General features: G+C 45.4%; 1 protein-coding gene across 1 annotated transcript in view; it reads right to left on the reverse strand.

Moving 5' to 3' along the window:
- Window positions 1-23,247, reverse strand: part of LOC137427704 (sodium/hydrogen exchanger 6) — a 166,073-nt gene that overhangs the window by 94,997 nt on the left and 47,829 nt on the right. The window contains exon 3 of the mRNA XM_078777871.1: window positions 13,652-13,729. Coding sequence (XP_078633997.1) covers window positions 13,652-13,729 — 78 coding nt within the window. The remainder of the gene's footprint in view (window positions 1-13,651; window positions 13,730-23,247) is intronic.

Below are 23,247 nucleotides of genomic sequence, written 5' to 3' on the forward strand. Positions count from 1 at the left end.
TATATTAAGGCGGAAGGTTAGATTACAACTACAAGAGGGACAGCATAGAAAGACAAGCACTTAGACACAATCTTATATTATTCCCAACAGACGACAGATAAACGGGACAAGGCTGACTCACACGGGGATTGATGGCTAGGAAAGGCAGAATCGATGGCTCAAGGTGCACTCTTGGCTCAAGGACAGGGTACTGTACGGTCCAGTAGATGCAGGAGGTTTCACAGCGCTCGAGGTGGCGTCTTGTCGTCTCAAGCTGGGGGCGCATCTGACTCAGCGCTCGCAGGTGGCTTTCCTTCTCCAAGCTGGGTGCGCATCTCTCGTCACATCCGGCGCGGGGCCGCGTATATCCGGCGGGGAGTGACACGCCCTCGGCTCGTTAGCTCCGCCTCGTGGAATCGGCACGTTGCTTCTCATTGGGTGCGTGCGGGGGGTTTACCAGGCTCCGCCCTTGACGAGGAGCTGACAAGGAGCCCCTTCGTGGTAACCCCGTGGAGCGCATGGTCTATGGCGCTAATCGAGCCGGTGTGAGGACGCATCCTCCCCCGCTCCGCCGCCATCTCCTCTGTTGTTGTTGTAATTGTTGGGGAAGAAGATGGAAGGAGGTATGGGAAAGGTCCTAAACTCACTACTGATGCCATATAATCACATTCTGGTGCAACGAAGAGTCATAATTAATGGAGACGAGGCCTTAACTGACATAGAATAAGAATAACTAGGAAGATGTCCGAAAGTTGTCTACGTGTGGTGCGGTGGACCTGGGCACGACATTTAATGGGGGAATAAGGGGAAGGTCGGCTCTACTGATTGTTATTTACATGCAATGGGACTAGGGAATGGGGGATCGGGGAAAGTTGGGGAGTATTGGAGAAAATAGGGGAATATTTACAAGCGGATATGGAGGCCAAATTCCATATTCGCAACATTGCACCCTTCTCTACCCTCGGGGCGTCCCGACCCGATAAATTTTTACCTACTTTAGTGTGGCACGCAATGTAGTTCCCTCTACTATTAACTCTACCCTGAGTGCGACAGTTTTACAGATATTCACAAATGAGTAAATATGTCCCCCTGCGACGTTGCACCCTTCTCCTCACAGAAACACACCCACAGGATAACCGAATCCGGAAAGAATTCTCAAACTAAACATACAGCCGGTAGGGAGCATTATTTACAAGACTACGCTGCTATTTACACTACGATCCAGGACCTGTCTTTGGAGGAACACATGCAGATGTTATGCATAGAGAGACCGCGCTTGCCAACATCGATACACCAACCCACGAGTGCTCTGTGGCCGACGGCCTTTAATAACGTGCAGAGCACCCTTCCCGAGCATCAAAAGCACCACCCCACCACCAATCGGTGCAGTCACCATTGTTCATTGGAATAAAAATAAATGCGACAACCCCTAACCCTGCAGGTGTCTCTTGCTCTTCTTGTGGTGCACTTGGTGTCAACTAAAAGTGGTTCACCTGTATGGCATAGGTGCCACGTTGACCCATAGGTCCATCCCCGGGTGGTGCTTGGCCGCAAACGAACTGCGGTCCATTGTGGGTGGCCACAAACATTGCGGTCCATATGGTGTATCGATCCCGGCAGCAAACAGCGAAAGTGCAGGCCCACAACTGCGCAGCCAGCACCTCTCTCTCCTCTCTCTCTACCCCAAAGCCAGATCCTCGGAGGTGGGAGACAAAAGAAGCAGACAAGTGAGTAAGGTGGTAAGGGCGCAAAAGTGCACGCAATGTAAGGTGATGCACACTGGGGGCACATGGGAACCAGGTGAGACAGGTACGTTCCTATCGTACGCCGCCCCCCCCCCACCAGGTAACCTACATGGCCCCTCCCTTACCCCTTACTGTATCCACAAAACACAACACTACCCATAAACATCTACTTTACAAATCAACAAACATCCCTACTGTCTTCCCCGTTCCTCCCATATACCAAATTCGTCTTCTCTCCCTCCTAACCAATCAAATTTGCCATTTTCAACTCTCATCAAAATTTGCCATCTCCAACTCAACATCAAAATTTGCCATCACCAATTCATCATCAGTCCCTCCTAGGGAGGGAGAGATGGAATCACCCCAATGTCTCATCCACGTCGTGATGCGTCTCACAAATCCAACAGCAATTCTCATTTCTGCAACACAAACAAAGAAAACACAGGTGTGGAGTCATCATCATCACCACAGGTAAGTGGCTGCGTATGGTGCGACAGGTTCATCAATCCTAACTATTTCCTAAATGACTAACAACTTTACACTACCCGGGGTCTCTCTCCGGCCAAACCATTGGCCCTCTTACACTATGGGTTCTAAAAACCAATTCCCATTGGCCAAACTGTGGTGCTTTTCAATTTGGGGTCTCACTCCCCCGATTCATCTCCCGGTGCCCTCGTACAATTTCTGGGCTGCGACGTGTACCTCTCCCAGTGGGTCTACCCACCTGCACACCTCCACCACTGCAGTTGCCTCCGAGCTTACCTGCTCCTTACCCTAACCTAACTACCAGGGGAAGGCCCTCTGGCTCTCTCCCCACTCCGTGCCCTCTCTGGCACTGGGCTGCCCGATCCACACCCGGGATCCTCAGGCACCCACTCACAACTACCGGCTCCCAGAGCCCACCTGCGGCCTCACCTGGCCGACATCCTCACAGTGGTGGAGTGCCCAACCAACTACACACACTAACAGGCTACACGCCCAGCCATTTCCACAACACTAATGCACCCATTCACAACACCATTCTGCAACCGCACCACAAATGCCAATATCCAACCACCATTTACCTGCACCCTCTACCTAACACTTACACTACCTGCCCCGGGTACTCGTGAAAGGGGTCCACTCTTCCCCCATCCACACCTTCGCACCATGCACACCACTCCGTACCACTTACTCCAACTCTCTCCACACACCTGTACTTGCACACCTGTGCTCTCACACCTGGTGCCACCTGCACCCTTCTCTCCCCAAGCGCATTCGCGCTGATCCACAACACTCACTACTCATCCACTGCTCCACACACCTGTCCAGTTGCACACCTGTGCAATCACACTTGTTCAATCCTCACACACACAGCATCATCTCAGCTAACTACTCCCTTCTGAAACTTGCGCTTCCCAGTCGTCCCTTTAACTATTGCGCTCCCTCGTCATTATAATCCACACTAATCTACCTGCGTCCCCACTACAGGTATCAGTCACTAACTAAACTTAACGTTACCTACTGTCATCTTCTAGATCCCTACACACAATATCCTAACCCACCCGGGCTAGTTTTCACTGCCATACACCCCATAAGCTATTGCTCCTTTGCCCCCCACATGGGAAGGATGGTGGATTTGCCATCCCACCACATCGGGGGTCTCTCACTACCAATTTTGCACATCAAATTGCAACAAATTAAAAATTTGCCAATCATCTGCCAATCACTGTACCATTACCAATCATCACTCTGCCAATCCTTTGCCAATCATCAAATTTTGTTTTTCTCTAATTTTGGGTCCAAAACACTAACCTCATCACCCAGTCGACTCACTAATACCTCTCGGTGCGCCACTCCCTGTCCAAAGCCCGGCTTCGTAAAGCCAAGCAATGGATGCTGGTTGTTTTGTGCCAGCGGCTGGATGCGTCCGGCACTCGGTGCAGGGACGGGGGCTTACCCGGGCCGAGATCCCACGCATCACCTCGGCGTGGAGCCATCCAATGTCCCGATCTCGACCTGCCGGCACGTCTCAACAAAACGTGGTCGCCATGACGACCCTTCCTATCCTGCCACCCGCTCCGCCTGGTGGAGCACGGACGCGGCCGTTCAAAGCGAGGCCCAGCACGCACCGAGGGCCCGATTCGGCTATAAGTCGTTCTAAACTCTACCCCGTCTAACGTCGATGCTTCACCTGCATGCTTACATCCCGCAGCCCGTTCCTTGCTCACACATCCAGCTGTGCCCATGCTCCTCGTACCCTTCCTTACACACCCAGGTACCCTCATTCCACTCACAGCCTTGGTCACACACCTGACCACCGAACACTTTGGCACACATTCGTCGCTCGCACACCTCACCAATACACCGCTTCGCACCCCCTCCTCGGTCACCTCCTCTGTGACAATCACAGGTGTGCCCTCATTCGCACACCCAACCACGTGCCTCACCACCAACTCCAGCGTGCATTCCCACTCACGCTCTACCATTCCAGGTGTGCATCCTTCCATCCCAGGTGTACATCCCCGCTCACCTGTCACAACTAACTCACGCTCCATGTCACTCTCACTACTTTCACCTCCATTCCTGACAGCGCACTCACCCTTACTCTTGACAGCGCACTCTTTCCTCGTGCACCTGTCCGTCACACACCTTTCTCGCGCACACTCTCCCGTTACACCCTCTGTAACACTCACCACAGGTGGACACTCTTCCTTACTTCTGACAGCGCACTCTTTCCTCATGCACCTGTCCGTCACACACCTTTCTCGCGCACACTCTCCCGTTACACCCTCTGTAACACTCACCACCCCGCGCTTCCACGTGCTCCCTCGCACACGCGCTACGACCGACTCACTCTCGCCAGCACACTCACTCCTTGGCACGCACTTTTTCCTCACACACCCCAGAGTCGGATTTTCTCGCACACCTCCTTTTTCGCACACCAGACCTGTCGCACACTTCACCAACGGCCTCTCACGAACACCCGGGTCCATCTCGACCCCCAAGCTCCTTAAATCCCCTGGCGCATCATACGCACGACCATATTGGTCACCACTTACACCGGGTCCTCTTTCTCTTCGCTTCTCCTCCATCACCTGCGAATCCCTCATCAAGGTTAATGAGCACATCATCACGATCCGAACACAGACTCTGGACCAATTCTTTTACCTCCTCTTTTATCTCTTTCTTATCCTCTCTCCGTCGCTTTTTAATTTCGCTCACCCCTTCTTCCACTTCTTCTAATTTTTGCTTCATCTCCTTCATCTCTTCGTGCGCCCCTTTAAGTTCTTCCTCTAACTCCACTTTATTTTTTTCTATGTGCTCCCGCACCTCCCGCTCTTTAACCTCCATTACCTCTACCACCTTGTCCATTTTCCTCGTCAGGTCCTCATGTACCGTCTGACACTCTTTTTTAATTACCCCTACGTCCTTTTTCATCTCCTTCTGTGTCGATTTTAAACCCTCTATTACCGCTGTGTTCTTCTTTACCTGGTCCCCCAACTCCTTTTGTCCCACTGTCAGTTGTTCTACTCCCAGCGTCAACTCCTCTATACCACCTTGCAATTTTACAGTCCCCTTTCTCACCTCTTTCTCCATGCGCTCCTTACAGTGCCTCACCTCCTCGCGCACTCCTCCGACCTCCTCACTCACTCCTCTTCTGATCTCCTCTCCCATCACTTGCATCTCCTGCCCAGATGCCACCCTCATCTGCTCCATTTCCTCCCTGTGAGCATCCAGTTTGGTTTCTACCCCCATTCTGACCCCCTCTATCTGCTGCCCCATTTGGTTAACTTCCCTTTCCGCTTGGTCCCTCATGTCCCTCAATTTGCCTTCCATGGTGTTTTCTAACCCCTCTAACCCTTTTTGCATCCCTTCCATTTGATTCTCTTGAGCGGCCATTCTGTTTTCTACCCCCGTTAACCCCTCCTGTATTTCCCCTAATCTATCGTCTAATTTCCCAAATTTCATGTCTAATCCCTTAAAATTATTGTCTAATCCCTCACTGGTACCCCTCGCTTCGTCCCTCATTACCCCTATTTTGCCCTCCAATCGCTCACCCTGAGCATCCATCCGGTTCCCCATTACCCCCATTTGGTCCTCCAATCGCTCACCCTGAGCATCCATCCGGTTCCCCATTACCCCCAATTGCTCACTCTGAGCATCCATCCGGCCCTCCAATCGCTCACTATTCTGGGCCATAAGGGCCTTCATTTGTATAAAAAACAAGTTCAAATCCACCGGGGGCGCTGCCACGGTCGCTGGCGCGGTGATCAGCGAGGCGCCATTTTGCGCGCCCGCTTCTTCGTGCGTGACGGCGCTATTTTGCGAACCTGCCGCCCTCACTGCTTCGCTCTCCTCCTGTCCCTCATTTTGGTCCTGGATCGACCCTACCTCTCTCTCCCCTACCGGACCCCAGCCGTGTTGATCCGCCATAGCGCGACTTGCAAAATTCGAGTTTCGTAAAACAAATACAAATTTCGCCGTTATAATTTCGCGCGGGAAACGCGCTCCGAATCGATTCTACTTGTTACCAATTTGGGCCTAATAAATTTAGTCCCGGGTTCGAATTCCACTCCTCGACACCAATTGTTACTCACGTGGCTTGGATGTTATTTACCGAGCGGTTTTATGGTATGACCACGTCTGCACAAGTTACCCGATTGTGCCCGAACGTTGACTAGTCGCGCTATGCTGGCTCAATAAGAAAAAGAAGACACCCGGCTGGATTACAATAACACAATACGACACCAGGGGTTCAGTTCTCAAGACCTCCGGAGGAGGTTATATTAAGGCGGAAGGTTAGATTACAACTACAAGAGGGACAGCATAGAAAGACAAGCACTTAGACACAATCTTATATTATTCCCAACAGACGACAGATAAACGGGACAAGGCTGACTCACACGGGGATTGATGGCTAGGAAAGGCAGAATCGATGGCTCAAGGTGCACTCTTGGCTCAAGGACAGGGTACTGTACGGTCCAGTAGATGCAGGAGGTTTCACAGCGCTCGAGGTGGCGTCTTGTCGTCTCAAGCTGGGGGCGCATCTGACTCAGCGCTCGCAGGTGGCTTTCCTTCTCCAAGCTGGGTGCGCATCTCTCGTCACATCCGGCGCGGGGCCGCGTATATCCGGCGGGGAGTGACACGCCCTCGGCTCGTTAGCTCCGCCTCGTGGAATCGGCACGTTGCTTCTCATTGGGTGCGTGCGGGGGGTTTACCAGGCTCCGCCCTTGACGAGGAGCTGACAAGGAGCCCCTTCGTGGTAACCCCGTGGAGCGCATGGTCTATGGCGCTAATCGAGCCGGTGTGAGGACGCATCCTCCCCCGCTCCGCCGCCATCTCCTCTGTTGTTGTTGTAATTGTTGGGGAAGAAGATGGAAGGAGGTATGGGAAAGGTCCTAAACTCACTACTGATGCCATATAATCACATTCTGGTGCAACGAAGAGTCATAATTAATGGAGACGAGGCCTTAACTGACATAGAATAAGAATAACTAGGAAGATGTCCGAAAGTTGTCTACGTGTGGTGCGGTGGACCTGGGCACGACATTTAATGGGGGAATAAGGGGAAGGTCGGCTCTACTGATTGTTATTTACATGCAATGGGACTAGGGAATGGGGGATCGGGGAAAGTTGGGGAGTATTGGAGAAAATAGGGGAATATTTACAAGCGGATATGGAGGCCAAATTCCATATTCGCAACAATATATATATATATATATATATATATATATATATATATATATATATATATATATATATATATATATATATATATATATACAGTATATATATATATCAAGTAATGAATGGCGGTTGGGAATTATATCCACGATATCCATTTTTCCGTTCTCCAACCTATAGCTTTGTCTTTAAAAACTCAACGTTTCGGCCAGCAACCCAGCGTGCGCTGAGCCTCCACTAGCCTTCATCAAGAGAAGTTCCCTTGTTCACCTCCTCCCAGATATATCTGGGGGGAGGGGTGGGCCTATTCTATCAACCAATCACAAAGCTGCGTTGCGAGATCTCGTGACCATGGACCCATGCTCGGCTTATGTTGCAAGTGTTTTGTGCGTGTTTGAGCGGTGTATTGTGTTTTGTTGTCCGTGTTGCCTGTGTCGGCTATGTCCCACTTTGTCTTTGTCCTCCTCCACGCATCAGTGTCTCTCTGGTGTATTTATGCATGAGAGGTCCGTATGCCTGTGGTAACGCCACAGTCTCCTCTGTCAATGGTGCCCGCGTTTGGCCAGTGTGCCAGGCCTCCAGTATTCGCCTCCTGGCCCGGTTCGGGGATGCCGCCAGCACGTTCACATTGTCCCATAGAGGAACATGGCCCGCCCTTATTCCATGCTTGGCGATAGCAGATCTTTCTGGGTGATTACACTCAAAGGCCTCACGATTACACTCACGATTGCACAGGTGTGGTATACACCATTCCATGTGACTGTGGTGGAGAATACATAGGCGAGACTGGAAGAACCTTAGGCCAGCGCATTAATGAACACCACAAGGCCTTTGAGTGTAATCACCCAGAAAGATCTGCTATCGCCAAGCATGGAATAAGGGCGGGCCATGTTCCTCTATGGGACAATGTGAACGTGCTGGCGGCATCCCCGAACCGGGCCAGGAGGCGAATACTGGAGGCCTGGCACACTGGCCAAACGCGGGCACCATTGACAGAGGAGACTGTGGCGTTACCACAGGCATACGGACCTCTCATGCATAAATACACCAGAGAGACACCGATGCGTGGAGGAGGACAAAGACAAAGTGGGACATAGCCGACACAGGCAACACGGACAACAAAACACAATACACCGCTCAAACATGCACAAAACACTTACAACATAAGCCGAGCATGGGTCCATGGTCACGAGGTCTCGCAACGCAGCTTTGTGATTGGTTGATAGAATAGGCCCACCCCTCCCCCCAGATATATCTGGGAGGAGGTGAACAAGGGAACTTCTCTTGATGAAGGCTAGTGGAGGCTCAGCGCACGCTGGGTTGCTGGCCGAAACGTTGAGTTTTTAAAGACAAAGCTATAGGTTGGAGAACGGAAAAATGGATATCGTGGATATATATATATATATATATATATATATATATATATATATATATATATATATATATATATATATATATATATATATATATATGTATATATATATATATATATATATATGTATATTTATATATATATATATATATATATATATATATATATATATATATATATATACATATATATATATATATATCTATATATATATATATATATATATATATATATATATATATATATATATATATATATATATATATATATATACAGTGAAACCTTGACTTACGAGTTTAATTCGTTCTGTGACCGAGCTCGTAACTCAATTTGCTCGTTTCTCAAATTAAATTTCCCCATTAAAAGGCATTGAAATGCTATTAATCCGTTCCAGCCCCCAAAAAACCACACCAATTTTTTTTGTTACGTGTTTTTAAATAAGAAAAATGTACTTTATAAATAACAAATAATGTATAAACAAGCACGACCTCGTATATACTGTTCATAATAAAAGAGAATGTTGTAGCGACCCATGGGTCCCCCAAGCAAGACCGGCATCAGAATCTCCTTGCTCCAGCCGGTGACGTCACCGGCGGGGATCCCCGGCGCCAGAGTGGCTGGTCACGTGACCGCCAAAGCGTCCCGCGCGTGCGGGTATAATGAGCTACACCTGTGGATCACGTGACCACCGAAGCACGCCTCGCTTGAGAGGCGTGGCTTTCGGTTTCGGTTTGGGTTTTTGGTTTTGCTTTATAAGGCAGCCCGATAAACAGGCTTTTTAGTGTTCCCGAGTTGGTTTTACGAATAAACATCTTCTCGGACGAGTTTGTGCCTTGCCATCCTTTTATCCGTATTCTGCTGGAGTCCAGACTCCTTCAATGTAAAGAAATAAACTGGTTTTATTAAGTGTTGTGGCGGACACGAAAGCACTGACGTGGTGACATCACCCCGCACACCAAGTGGGGGTGGGCCACGCCGGGGAGAGAGGCGTGGCCTCAGGATATAGACGAGACGCGCAGCCTTGAGCAGCTTAGTGCTGCAGTTTGAATAAAGACTCTTGTATGAACCGCGTTGTCCGCTTGCTCCTTGCGTAAGCATTAGCGTGCGCAGCATCGCGCTACAGTGTATTTACCTTGAAGATCAGACGAAGATGCTGGCGGAGGTGGAGGAGATAACTTTTGCCCTTTTCGCCACACTTTCCTCGCTGTCACTTGCAGGGCGTTTCAATAAAAACCTGTCCAACGAGGTTTGTTTCTTCCTCCCTTTCAAAATGTTTCGAAAATTCTCCATCTCTTCATGGATAGAGGTCCGGAGCTTTGAAATAATCGTAACGCCCTTGGCTGGCGTTATAGCCTTTATCGACTCCTTCTGCTTCAAAATCGTACATATCGTAGAAGTACTACGATCGTACTGCCTCGCCAAGTCGACAACACGCACACCTCGCTCATGTTTTTCGACGATTGCGTGTTTTATATCCAAGCACATCATCCTCTTCTTCTTCTCAGTACTGCCCTTGGCACTCAATTTCTTAGGACCCATGGTTAAAACTAAGAAATTTTCCAAAATAACCAACATGCGAAAACAAAGCAGCAGCGATATATGGCAGAGATGCTTGCACGGCAAGATAACCACGTGACCGGAATGCTCGTTGGGCCACCTGGTGGCGGGTGGCATAAGCTCGTAACTCAGATCTCGGCTCGCATCTCAAAGCAAAAAACCGCCCGAGCGACGGCTCGTATCTCGGAAAACTCGTAAGTTGGTGCACTCGTAAGTCAAGGTTTCACTGTATATATATATATATATATATATATATATATATATATATATATATATATATATATATATATATATATATATATGTCGAGATCATGCCTTTGGTTGTGTCTTATGTAATTGTGGTTTGCATTTAATAGTGGTTGCTTTGTGAAAAGGATTAAGCTTACTATGTTCCCTCTTGCTTTTGAACTATGCTTTATTGTCCAACTGTGCCAAGGAATGTAGAAAGATAGTGAAACTGCTTGCTCTGTTAGACCCCCTCGTGAAAACGCGTCTTTCTGTCCTTGACCAAAGGCCAGCATGGAAGATAAGTTTTGAGAATGTCACTGTGGTCTTTCTCCCGCATCTTTCCCTTTGCTCATGCCAAAGAAGATAGGGTCTCGGTGGGAGATGTCTAGCCCGTTTTTCTTTGTCCACGCTCATTTTTCAGCGGAGATTTTTTGTATAATTTTGTGTATATAAAGAAACTCTGGGTTGCCAATTTTCTATGAGTGTATGGGGCCATGCTGTTCAATTGTGAATGGTATGACTCTTACACCCTCCACAGCGCTGTGATATTGGTTCATCAATAAATCTTGTTATCCCAGGAACTCAAGGTGTGGAACATGGTTCTATTCTCCACATATATATATATATATATATATATATAGATATATATAGTTGCGGTTTTGCGAATAAAGGCAACCCCCCTATAGTTAGTTACACAACAACATGTAGCCTCCTATAGTTAGTTATTTCTTTTTAAATGTAAAGCATAGGCCCTTTCCAGTGTTTAGTAATAAAGACCAAATATGCGTTGAGTCAGGCAGGATGACTGTAGGCCTCGTTGAGGCCTAAAGTGCCTCGTCATGGGACTAGACTAGGCCCTGCAGGCCCGAAGGAGGAATAAACCTTCCCCGAAGGAGGAACGAGACATTCCTGGGAGGAGGAGCAGCGAGCAACCAATGGGAGATAAAGGGAGTGGCCGAGGGTGACCAACGAGAGGCTGTCACGTCACGTGACCCCCGGCGGCCAATTGAGACCCATGGAACATTCAGGGAGGGGTTCGGGGGGTTATACAAACCCGGCCCAGAACATACTCTCTCTCTCGCTGGGCTCCTGCTATCCTGATCGGTCCTCTGGTTCCTGCTCCTGGTTCATCATCGCTCTTCGTCCCTGCCGCAATCGTCTCCGGCTGTTGGTGCCTTGGGTTGGAGCGATTCCTGGGGCTTTCGTCCACCGAGACCATTCGCACGAGCTGCGCGACCGAGCCCATCCGGGCGAGCTGCACGACCGAGCCCATTCGGGAGAGCTGCACGACCGAGCCCATCCGGGCGAGCTGCACGAAGCGGCCGCGCTTCCCTGTGCATTACCCTCTTCCCCCCCCCCCCCCCTTCCCCGAACGAATGAGGGCCCTTGTCTGGGAACGTAGGTAAGGCTGTTAAGATTCTTTGCTTTGTCTGTGTTCTGTACATACTGTAAATAAATACTATGGTACTTCCAACCTGGCCGTCATTGTCATTTCCCATCCATTGACCTAACATCGCCCAAATTAAAACCGCTCGATCGGGTCCGATATTCTAACGGCACGGATCACGCGACGCACAACCGCTCAGGTGTCAGGAATCAGTGTGACTTGTGTGGGGTTCAGTCCCCGTTCTCACGGTTGCGTGTGTCCGAAGGTATTCGGGTTGTGACCGTTAACCCGTCCATGCGCAGCTGCGGGCTTGGCGGCTGGAGTTGCCTAGTGTTACGTGCTCCTCCCCGACCCCCTGGTCACGGTGTACCTCCGAGCCCCGAGAGGAGTCACAGCAGAAAAATGTGTTATTCTGTATGTCAAAGATCAATGGAGAAGCCACCCCAATTGTTACTCACAAACAAATATTGTATTAAGATCACACAAGAATAACAGTACAACAATAATAGTATTCAATAGTACAATCAAGATGTCCTATGATGGTACCATCAGTTTTGTAATATAGAACTCACTGTGCTCCAAGTGAGTGAAACAAAAACATTCCCCAATGTCTCTTATTCCCGGCTTCAAGCCAACGTTGATTCGCTCCAGCGATCGCCAGAACGATGTCCAATCGAGACCAGAATCCTGTGCGGATGGCAAGTACATTCACACAGCCGAAAGCTGCACAAAGGCGCCCTCAAGGCAACTGGGAAATCACACCCTCGGGTATGGACTTTCACGGCTCACAGTCGGCAAACCCGCAAATTAATCTTCAAAAGCCACGGTGCACACACACACACCAGATACGTCTGAAAGCGGTGAAAACGGCTGACGAAGCAAAGAAACCTTGCTCGACGCGCGAGTCAAAATGGCCGACGACCTGTTCTTGAGACGTAACGGCCCGGCGATAATTCTCCTCGGAATCCACCACCAAAAACCTGACACGCAGGTTGATCGGTCACAGCGATGACAACTCTGTCGCAGGAATACCTTTCCCGGGAATCCCGAAAGTTCACTCGTGACTCCCGTTCGACAACGTTCGCTTCAGAACTCGGAGCAGCTCGGCTTTCTTGTCCGACTCACTCGCCCCACCCTCTTTTCTCCCTTCTTCCTCTTCGTCGTCCGGTTCCCAATCCAGTTTCCTGTTTCTTTTCACATTAACTTTTTTACCTTTTGAAAACAGTTCATGAACAATAAACCTTTTGAAAACAATAATAGTACATGGAATCAGAAATATTTACAGTGGATGCAAACCACCACAACGGAAGTGACGAATCCGTAACACTAGCAATCCGTCAACCACGAGTTTAGTAGTTGTGGTCGGCGACCTCAGTGGACCCGGAGTTCGAGGGGGGAGCAGGGCCTAAACCCCCCTTAGTACATCGACGAACCCGGGATCCGCAATAATATATATATATATATATGTATAAAGAAATATAAATATATATGTATGCATCTCTAGGACAAAATTAATCAGCATTAAACGAGGTATTGCTGTGTGTGTATATAGACATTTGAGCTATTGCTGTGTGTGTAGAAACAGCATTCTTCACGGTATTGAGAGATAGAGAGCAGGAAGTAAAACATGACATGAGGAGAGATTACAATGAGATAAACGGTTTTTTTTAGCCTGAGTCTACATTCGGTAATCTACTGAACATACAATGTACTCACCCGCTTAAGGCTGTAACCTGCATTGAATATGATGGGAGGCAGCAATACATTGAAAAACACTTCTGGGTCAAACGTGATCTGCATACCGACACAATATACTGGAGTCATTGATATGAAGAATTCTGCAAATCATCCATATATTGAATGTTATGAAACATCTTGAGTATTCTATACATACATTGCTACAAATGTGTAAAATATCACGTGATGTTTAACAGAAATGCAAATGCAACATAGAAAGTGGCCACCCTGCCAACCTCTGATAGAATAATACAATAATGTTATGACGTCAGCAGCACTTCACTTGATGCTCACATGGTCTTTTGTCCAACAACGATATTGCAAAGAGAAGAGTTAATAACATTTTTATACGTCATAAAAATGGTATGGCTGGTAAGAAGTACAAAATCCACGAAATATTTTTCCAAACTTGTCGACTGGGAAGTGGAGATTTTTATGGACGACTTGGCGAGTATCACCGCGAGTGATCGAAACTCTTTGGAGTCTCCTCTCTGCCCCTGTACTTCTTTTGTGGGTCTTTAAACATGAACGAGCCTTGATCTTGTATGCAAAAAAAATCCCCATCTTGTCTACCACTCCCTTTATTTTGTGTTTTCTGTGTCAGTTTGACTTTTTGTGTGATTAGTGTTAGCTCTTTCAGGAGCCTCGATCTTGTATACAAAAAAAAAAAAAAAAAAAAACGTCGACTAGAAACATTCTCCCCAGAAGACATATTAAAGACATCTTATGTTATTGGCAAGTGCTGGAGAATTACCCTCTGCAGAGATGCCGAAAGTAAGAGCTGATGTTGTTTGGCTCTGACAAGCTGGAGAGCATATTATTATATAAAATCACTAAATTAACACACCAAGTTGCCTCTGTTGATAGATGATTGGGTGAACTGCACCAGTTTAGTTTGTTCAGAGGGGTTTCGAAAATTTGCTACAAAAAACAAACATTTCCCTCACGTATGATACGTCATAAAATTGCACAGATGAGATACTGTACTTCCAATTGTCCACAGCACGGCAAAAAAATAAGAAGAGGGAGAATTGCTTTACAATACATGTCCCCTACCGGTCCCAACGAATGTTCTTGTTCCAAGAAAAAAGGGCATAACTCCATGAAAAATTGGTGAAACGCCCTGAAACTCGAACATGTTCTGTACCATATCATGCTAAAAACATGTACCAAGTTTCAGTTCAATATGTTAAAGGGTATGGAAAAAAGTGCAGACAACCACAGGTGGGACGAACGGACGGGCAGACAGACATACGGAGAGCAAACCTATAGTCCTCTCCAGGTAGGGAACTAATAAGCAAGAAGCACATACAAAAATCAAAAAGTACAATTATATATTTTTACTTACAAATAATTGGGCTTATATAAATGAGAAATAAAAAGAAGGTGACGTATCTTGGATTCGAGCAAGTACTGCAGCTAGCATATAGAACATTTGAACATCCCCTCGCATCACTCCTGAGTCCTCACCAATCGTGCCATTGGAGGAAAACTTCACGAGAATGAGAGGATGAGAAAGTGAGGAACATAAGTAAAACTAGAACAGCACTCAGTAGAGAGCATACCTCCGTCTGGTTGGCCATATCACTCAATGGTGAAGAATCACTTTAAAATTCTACTACCTGAATCCAGATCCGAATGTTCACCAGAATTGAATCGATTCTTCCTTGTCACACGCACAACCTGTCCACCAAGTTTCGTCCAAACCCATCTATAACTTTTTGAGATATCCTGCTACGTATCGTTTTTGGCCCGAAATCTCGATGGTGAAGAATCACTTAAAAATTAAATAATTCTCATATCCGAATCCATATTCAGATCTTCATCAAAATCGAATCAGTTCTTCCTTGTCACATGCACAACCTGTCCACCAAGTTTCGTCCAAACCCATCTATAACTTTTTAAGATATCCTGCTACGTATCGTTTTTGGCCCGAAATCTCGATGGTGAAGAATCACTTTAAAATTAAATAATTCTCATATCCGAATCCATATTCAGATCTTCATCAAAATCGAATCGATTCTTCCTTGTCACACGCACAACCTGTCCACCAAGTTTCGTCCAAACCCATTTATAACTTTTTGAGATATCCTGCTACGTATCGTTTTTGGCCCGAAATCTCGATGGTGAAGAATCACTTAAAAATTAAATAATTCTCATATCCGAATCCATATTCAGATCTTCATCAAAATCGAATCAGTTCTTCCTTGTCACACGCACAACCTGTCCACCAAGTTTCGTCCAAACCCATCTATAACATTTTTAAGATATCCTGCTACGTATCGTTTTTGGCCCGAAATCTCGATGGTGAAGAATCACTTAAAAATTAAATAATTCTCATATCCGAATCCATATTCAGATCTTCATCAAAATCGAATCGATTCTTCCTTGTCACACGCACAACCTGTCCACCAAGTTTCGTCCAAACCCATTTATAACTTTTTGAGATATCCTGCTACGTATCGTTTTTGGCCCGAAATCTCGATGGTGAAGAATCACTTAAAAATTAAATAATTCTCATATCCGAATCCATATTCAGATCTTCATCAAAATCGAATCGATTCGTCCTTGTCACACGCACAACCTGTCCACAAAGTTTCGTCCAAATCCGTCCATAACTTTTTGAGATATCCATTTGAGATATGTATCGTTTTTGGCCCTATCTCCCAATGGTGAAGAATCACATAAAAATTTCTACTAGCCAGATCCGAATCCGGATCTTTACCAAAATCTAATCATTTCGTCCTTGTCACATACCCTACCTCTCTGCCAAATTTCGTCCGAATCCGTCTACAACTGTTTGAGATATCTTGTTCACAAACAAACAAACAAACTGACAGACAGGGGTGAAAACATTATCTCCATCCACCTTTGGTGGCGGAGGTAACTAGAAAGCATCTGATAATGCAAAGCCAGTCCGCATCCGATTTCTATTTGGACTTCTTCTTCTTCCGCATGCTAAACATGACAAAAGCAGCTGAAAAAAAAAATGATTTTAGGCGAGCTAAGACCTCAAAAGCAATAGGCTTCAGTGCCCCAAGATGTAAACCCTGCTCAAATGTCATGTCCATCAGATGGAAATTTATGAATTTGTGCAACCTTGACCTTTTCATCTAAAAAAAACAAAAAACAATCGGCTTCTCACTTCTGAATGGTGATTCCAGTGACCCAACATCCACATTCTTAACGTTTCAGGTCAATTGCATGAAAATTGATGATCTCATGTGACGTTGACCTTTTACCTTTTGCCTAAATTATTGACTTGTCTTCTTAACATTCTCATCGCAAAGTTTTGTTGAAACCTTGATGATAAAAGCTCAAATGATTTAAAAAAAAGTTATGGGCCAGACACGTGCACGTGCACACAAACACACACATGAAGGTGGATACTTTGAGACCTGGGAGGGCACCGCTCCACCTTCTGAAACCCACATATGGAGATAACAACCAACGACACATACAAACACACACAAGTGATTGCAAAACCCCGTCTCCCACTGCACGTGGGACGGGCTAACTCAATTGATTAATATTCAAATGAACATATGTCACCCACAGGGTGAACCGTATCTTGCCATTTGACCTTGACCTTAATAATTTCGTATGGTGAATAGTATGTCTTCATGACCAACGCACATGAAATATTGAAAGATTTTGATGAGAACTGAGGAAATAATTTTTTCATGAAAATTCCGTTTTTTCGTCATGACGTCATCAAATGACGTCATAGCGTCAAACTGTTTACAGATCTGGGAAGCACTCATCAAGGGCATTCATATGAGGTATTACTCGATATGGTACCTACGATTTCAAAATTTGACCTTGGGGTCAATAATTTTCGACCTCCAGCGCTAACCATGAAGGTCAAGGCCGATCGCCACCAAAAACTAATCAGCTGAGCGCCGGACCATATACTAGATTCCCATGAAGTTTGGAGACGATCCGATCAAAGTTACTCAAAAAATTAGTGTTTCGTCGACCTCCATGATTGACCACAAAGTGACCTTGACCTTTGACCTTGACCTTCAAAATTTTGTGTGCTGAAGGGTATCTCTATAGGACTCTGATATGCGAAGTTACAGGAGTTTCCAATAATAACTGTGGTCTACAGAGTGATCTAAACGTGAAAAAAAATGATTAACCACAAACAAATGAATGACCTTCAAAATGACCTTGAAGGTCAAGGCCGATCGACACCAAAAACTAATCAGCTGAGCGCCATACCACACCCTATATACCCACCAAGTTTGGAGATCATAAGATCAAAGTTACTCAAAAAATAAGGGTTTCGTTGACCTCCATGATTGACCGCAAAGTGACCTTGACCTTTGACCTTGACCTTCAAAATTTTGTGTGCTGAAGGGTATCTCTATAGGACTCTGATATGCGAAGTTACAGGAGTTTCCAATAATAACTGTGGTCTACAGAGTGATCTAAACGTGAAAAAAAAATGATTAACCACAAACAAAAAAACAAACAAAAAAACAAACAAACAAACAAACAAACATACAAGCTGACTGATACATCTTGCAAAAACTTCGTTTTGGCAAGATAATAAATACAAAAATAAACCTATGTCACCCACAGGGTGAACCGTATCTTGCCAAAATGTGAACATGAGTGACTTGCTTCAGGTCACACTGAGGTGAACAGAACTGCTATCCACTAGAAGCGACTCTTTGAGGAATGTCTGCCCACGAGATATTGAAAGATTTTGATGAGAACTGAGGAAATAATTTTTTCATGAAAATTCCGTTTTTTCGTCATGACGTCATCAAATGACGTCATAGCGTCAAACTGTTTACAGATCTGGGAAGCACTCATCAAGGGCATTCATATGAGGTATTACTCGATATGGTACCTACGATTTCAAAATTTGACCTTGGGGTCAATAATTTTCGACCTCCAGCGCTAACCATGAAGGTCAAGGCCGATCGCCACCAAAAACTAATCAGCTGAGCGCCGGACCATATACTAGATTCCCATGAAGTTTGGAGACGATCCGATCAAAGTTACTCAAAAAATAAGGGTTTCGTCGACCTCCATGATTGACCACAAAGTGACCTTGACCTTTGACCTTGACCTTCAAAATTTTGTGTGCTGAAGGGTATCTCTATAGGACTCTGATATGCGAAGTTACAGGAGTTTCCAATAATAACTGTGGTCTACAGAGTGATCTGAAGGTCAAGGTCAAAGGTCAAGGTCGACCTCCAGCGCTAACCATGAAGGTCAAGGCCGATCGCCACAAAAAACTAATCAGCTGAGCGCCGGACCATATACTAGATTCCCATGAAGTTTGGAGACGATCCGATCAAAGTTACTCAAAAAATAACGATTTCAACATTTGACCTTGGGGTCAATAATTTTCGACCTCCAGCGCTAACCATGAAGGTCAAGGCCGATCGCCACCAAAAACTAATCAGCTGAGCGCCGGACCATATACTAGATTCCCATGAAGTTTGGAGACGATCCGATCAAAGTTACTCAAAAAATAAGGGTTTCGTCGACCTCCATGATTGACCACAAAGTGACCTTGACCTTTGACCTTGACCTTCAAAATTTTGGGTGCTGAAGGGTATCTCTATAGGACTCTGATATGCGAAGTTACAGGAGTTTCCAATAATAACTGTGGTCTACAGAGTGATCTAAACGTGGAAAAAAAATGATTAACCACAAACAAAAAAACAAAAAAAAAAACAAACAAAAAAACAAACATACAAGCTGACTAATACATCTTGCAAAAACTTCGTTTTGGCAAGATAAATATATTTGATTTCTTCTGATTAGTCTCTCACAGCTAAGATTCGTCTCAAAGCCCATCACTAGGCATTCTGGGTAACAACTAACAATGGCTATGCATACTTCCTTCAGCGAACCCTAATAGAGCAAAGGGCACAGCTGAGCTGAAATGGATGTCATCACTGGAGCAACCACAGTGACTTTCCTGTATTCCAAATGTTGTTTTATTTCCTGGAGATACCAAGGTTTCATACAAAAGTTGCACGCGAGTATGTGATATTGAGGACAGCATTATGACCTCATAAGTAATGCATCACATGACATTAATGTGCGCCGAGGCTATCCAGGCAACCCTCTGACACCATTATTTCACAGACATGTACATTTACAGTGCCTATAGTGAGATTTTAGCGACACAAAGGACACTATTGAATTACACAGCACACACAACACACACCAGCTAGTCCCTTCCGCTCCCCCTTATACTTCCCGAAGGAGAGGCAATGCATCGATTGACTACCCAGCTGATGAAGCCTTGCTCTAAGCAAAGCTCTTTAACTATTGACTTCTGTCATGAACTAAGCATCTCCATTTATTGCAACAAAGGGGTTGCAGCAGTCCTCGACATTTGGCCATTTCTTGCATTTCGACAGGAAATAGTCAAACAGGGCAACTGGAAAGCGAATAAATGCAAAATGCAAATGGTAATCCAAAATATTTGATGTACTGAAGATTCTCTATTGAATGAATCACATGGGGCCAACAAAGTGTTTGAAGGCCAGGACGGTTCCTAATCAAATGCTTCATTCAAAAACAAAGTGTAAACTTTCGGCTAAACTGGTGGAAACTGATATTGGGTACATACTGTACATACAATATTACAGAGGAGACAATTCGGTCGGCAAAATGAGCACAAGCTCAATGGAAACAGGGGGCACTGCATAAGCGGCAACAGCCACACTCCCAGCGATGATGCAACCAGCAGCCACAGACGGTATACGAAACTAGAGAGTTCATAGAACACTATACCCCATGCAGTTACTTCAATTTTGCTTAAATTTATAAAACAATTATTTTAACAATCGTTGAAAACTAGAGCAATTCGACTGAGTTGCCAATATGCCTCCGCGTCATCCCTGCCCGTGACAATGGGTAGGCCCTAGTTGACGGTCTTAAAAATAAACAAGTTTGATTTCAATCCCTTCAGCTGTTTTCAAGTATCACATTTTCACCAGCCATGACAGGTTTCACATCGATCGGTGAAGCAGTTTTGGAGAAGAGTTTTTTTGTTTTTTTTAATATCAGCTTTCAAGCTAATATGGTTGCCACACCATGTGACATATGACATCAAAAATGTATACTCTGCACTATGGGTAGGGGATCACCTTTGTGAAGTTTTGTGTTTATCGGATAAGGTTCATTTTCTATCCAAGATGGCTGCCAAACCACATGACCTATGATGTCTACATTTTCAAACTATATGCAGCAATGGTGTTAGGTGACATTTGTAAAGTTTTGCATTGATAGGGTAAGCGGTTTCTGAGATATAATTATTTAATAATATTCTCAGGTGATTCTGTCTGTCTGTCTGTCTGTGAGTCTGTCTGGGGGAGTGGCTACACCCGGTCTGGGAGGGGCGTAAAAAACAAACCACCACCATTTTGTTTACTCGCATAGCTTTGAGGCCTCTTTTGTTAGGCCCACGGTGTCTTGCTCTCTCTCACAGTTTTATTTCAACTCTAATTCGATATCTCATTTCATTTTTCACAGTCGCTAACATGGTTTCAGACGCAGTTGCCAAAAACGAATAAAATTTGATTAAAATTACCATTTATAGAACAAAATGCATTTTCAAAGGCCTGTAACAAAGTCCATTCAGGCTCCCTCACGGCTTTATCTCGACTCTAATTCACCATCTGATTTCATTTTTATCGATGGTTTCAGACTTGGTTTCAGCAATAATTGAGAAAATTCAAGCACACACAGAAAATTGCTGAGACAATTTAGAAATTTGCGGCACGATATATCATACACTGCCCAAATAACACAAACGGGAAAATGCCGAAATATATTAAAAATTCGCCACAGACTTTTCTATTGTCACAACGGAATGTTTAACTTAGACGTAGTCACAATAAAAAGTCAACAATGTGGGGAGAGGGGCGGAACTTGGTTCACGTATCGCCACAGATGGGAAATTGCCAACACATATTAAATAATCGTGGATTTTCACGGCTCGAAAATTGCTGAGGCATTTTAGAAATTTGCGGCACGATATATCATACACCACCCAAATAACAGACAGGAAAATGCCGAGATATATTAAAAATTTGCGGCGGACCTTTCCATCGTCTCAACGGAATGTTTAATTTAGACGTAATCACAGTAACAAGTCAACAATGTGGGGAGAGGGGTGGAACTTCGTTCACATATCGCAACAGATGGGAAATTGCCGACATGTATTTAATAATTGTGGCTTTTCACGGCTCGATATATCTTACACCGCCTAAAATAACAGACGGGAAATTGCCGAGATATATGAAAAATTCACGGCGGACTTTTCCATCGTCACAACGAAATGTTTCATTTAGAGTTCAGCTGTAGTCACAATAAAAAGTCAACAATGTGGGGAGAGGGGCGGAGCTTCGTTCACGCATCGCCACAGACGGGAAATTGCCGACAGATATTTATTCGTTCTTATTAGACCCCGACCGGTGTAAACCGGAGGGGACTATAGGTTTGCACGCCGTCCCTCCGTCCGTCAGTCCGTCAGTCCGTCACGCAAAGAACAGTTTTCCGGACTTTTTTACTAAACGCTTAATGCTAATGATTTCAAACTTGGCACATGGTTTCCTCATGATAAGTTGCAGAACAAGTTCGAACTTCACGACGTTTCGATCATTTTTGACAAAGTTATGGCACTTTGAACTTTGGGAATTCTGATAATTCTGATGATCCTTAACTCAGTGCCATTTTAAGTTTTAATTTCCTTAAAAAAACATTTTCTCTGCAATAATTGGACCGATTGAGATCAAATTTTCACTGAAGGAGGGACTCGGTCTGTAGAATATTGTAATGGTAATTATGACGTTACAGGTCACGTGGTTCGGCCGCCATATTGTTTTTCGTGAAAACACTAAAACCCCTTTTTCTCTGCAACGGCTGAACAGATCGAGGCCAAACTTTTCAGGCAGAATCGCATACCCATGACGAACAAAAAAGTCAGCGAGCATGAAGCATGAACCTTTAAAACCGAGCTCTCCCTCATTTTTGATCTAATCGAGGGGAAACTTCACAGATCTGTTCAGCATATCAGTCTACTAAAATGTCCTTTTGGAATTTGCGATGGGGTGCATGGTTTGGCAGATATAAAAAAAATGGATATCTTTTGAATGGCCAGTACCTCAGACCGTGAGTTGGTAATTATATAATTCACACAGTGCAACACATGCAGGCCGCTCCATGAGCGACCTTGCGGGCTTATCAACGAGGCGAGCGTGACACACATGTCTCAGCATACCTCAGATCAAGTTTGAAAACCAGCATCAACCATGCATAAATTTGCATATTCGATCATTTTTGACAAAGTTATGGCACTTTGAACTTTGGTAGGGGACATGCATTGCAGCGCAAATTTTTTTTTTTTTTGTATACTGAATCGAGGCTCGTGAAAGAGCTGACATTTATTTCACAAACAAATCAACCAGACAAACAAAATATATAAAAAGAGGGAGCGGAAGACAAGAGAAGGGGAAGCACACAAACACTTGAGGGCACACAACATTTAAGAGCAGGGAGATGTGTGGGAGGGAGAGGGCTTGGGGGGAGAGGGGTGG

This window comes from Myxine glutinosa, chromosome 5 (genome assembly GCF_964187855.1).
Source record: "Myxine glutinosa chromosome 5, kmMyxGlut1.1, whole genome shotgun sequence".
NCBI lineage: Eukaryota > Metazoa > Chordata > Myxini > Myxiniformes > Myxinidae > Myxine > Myxine glutinosa.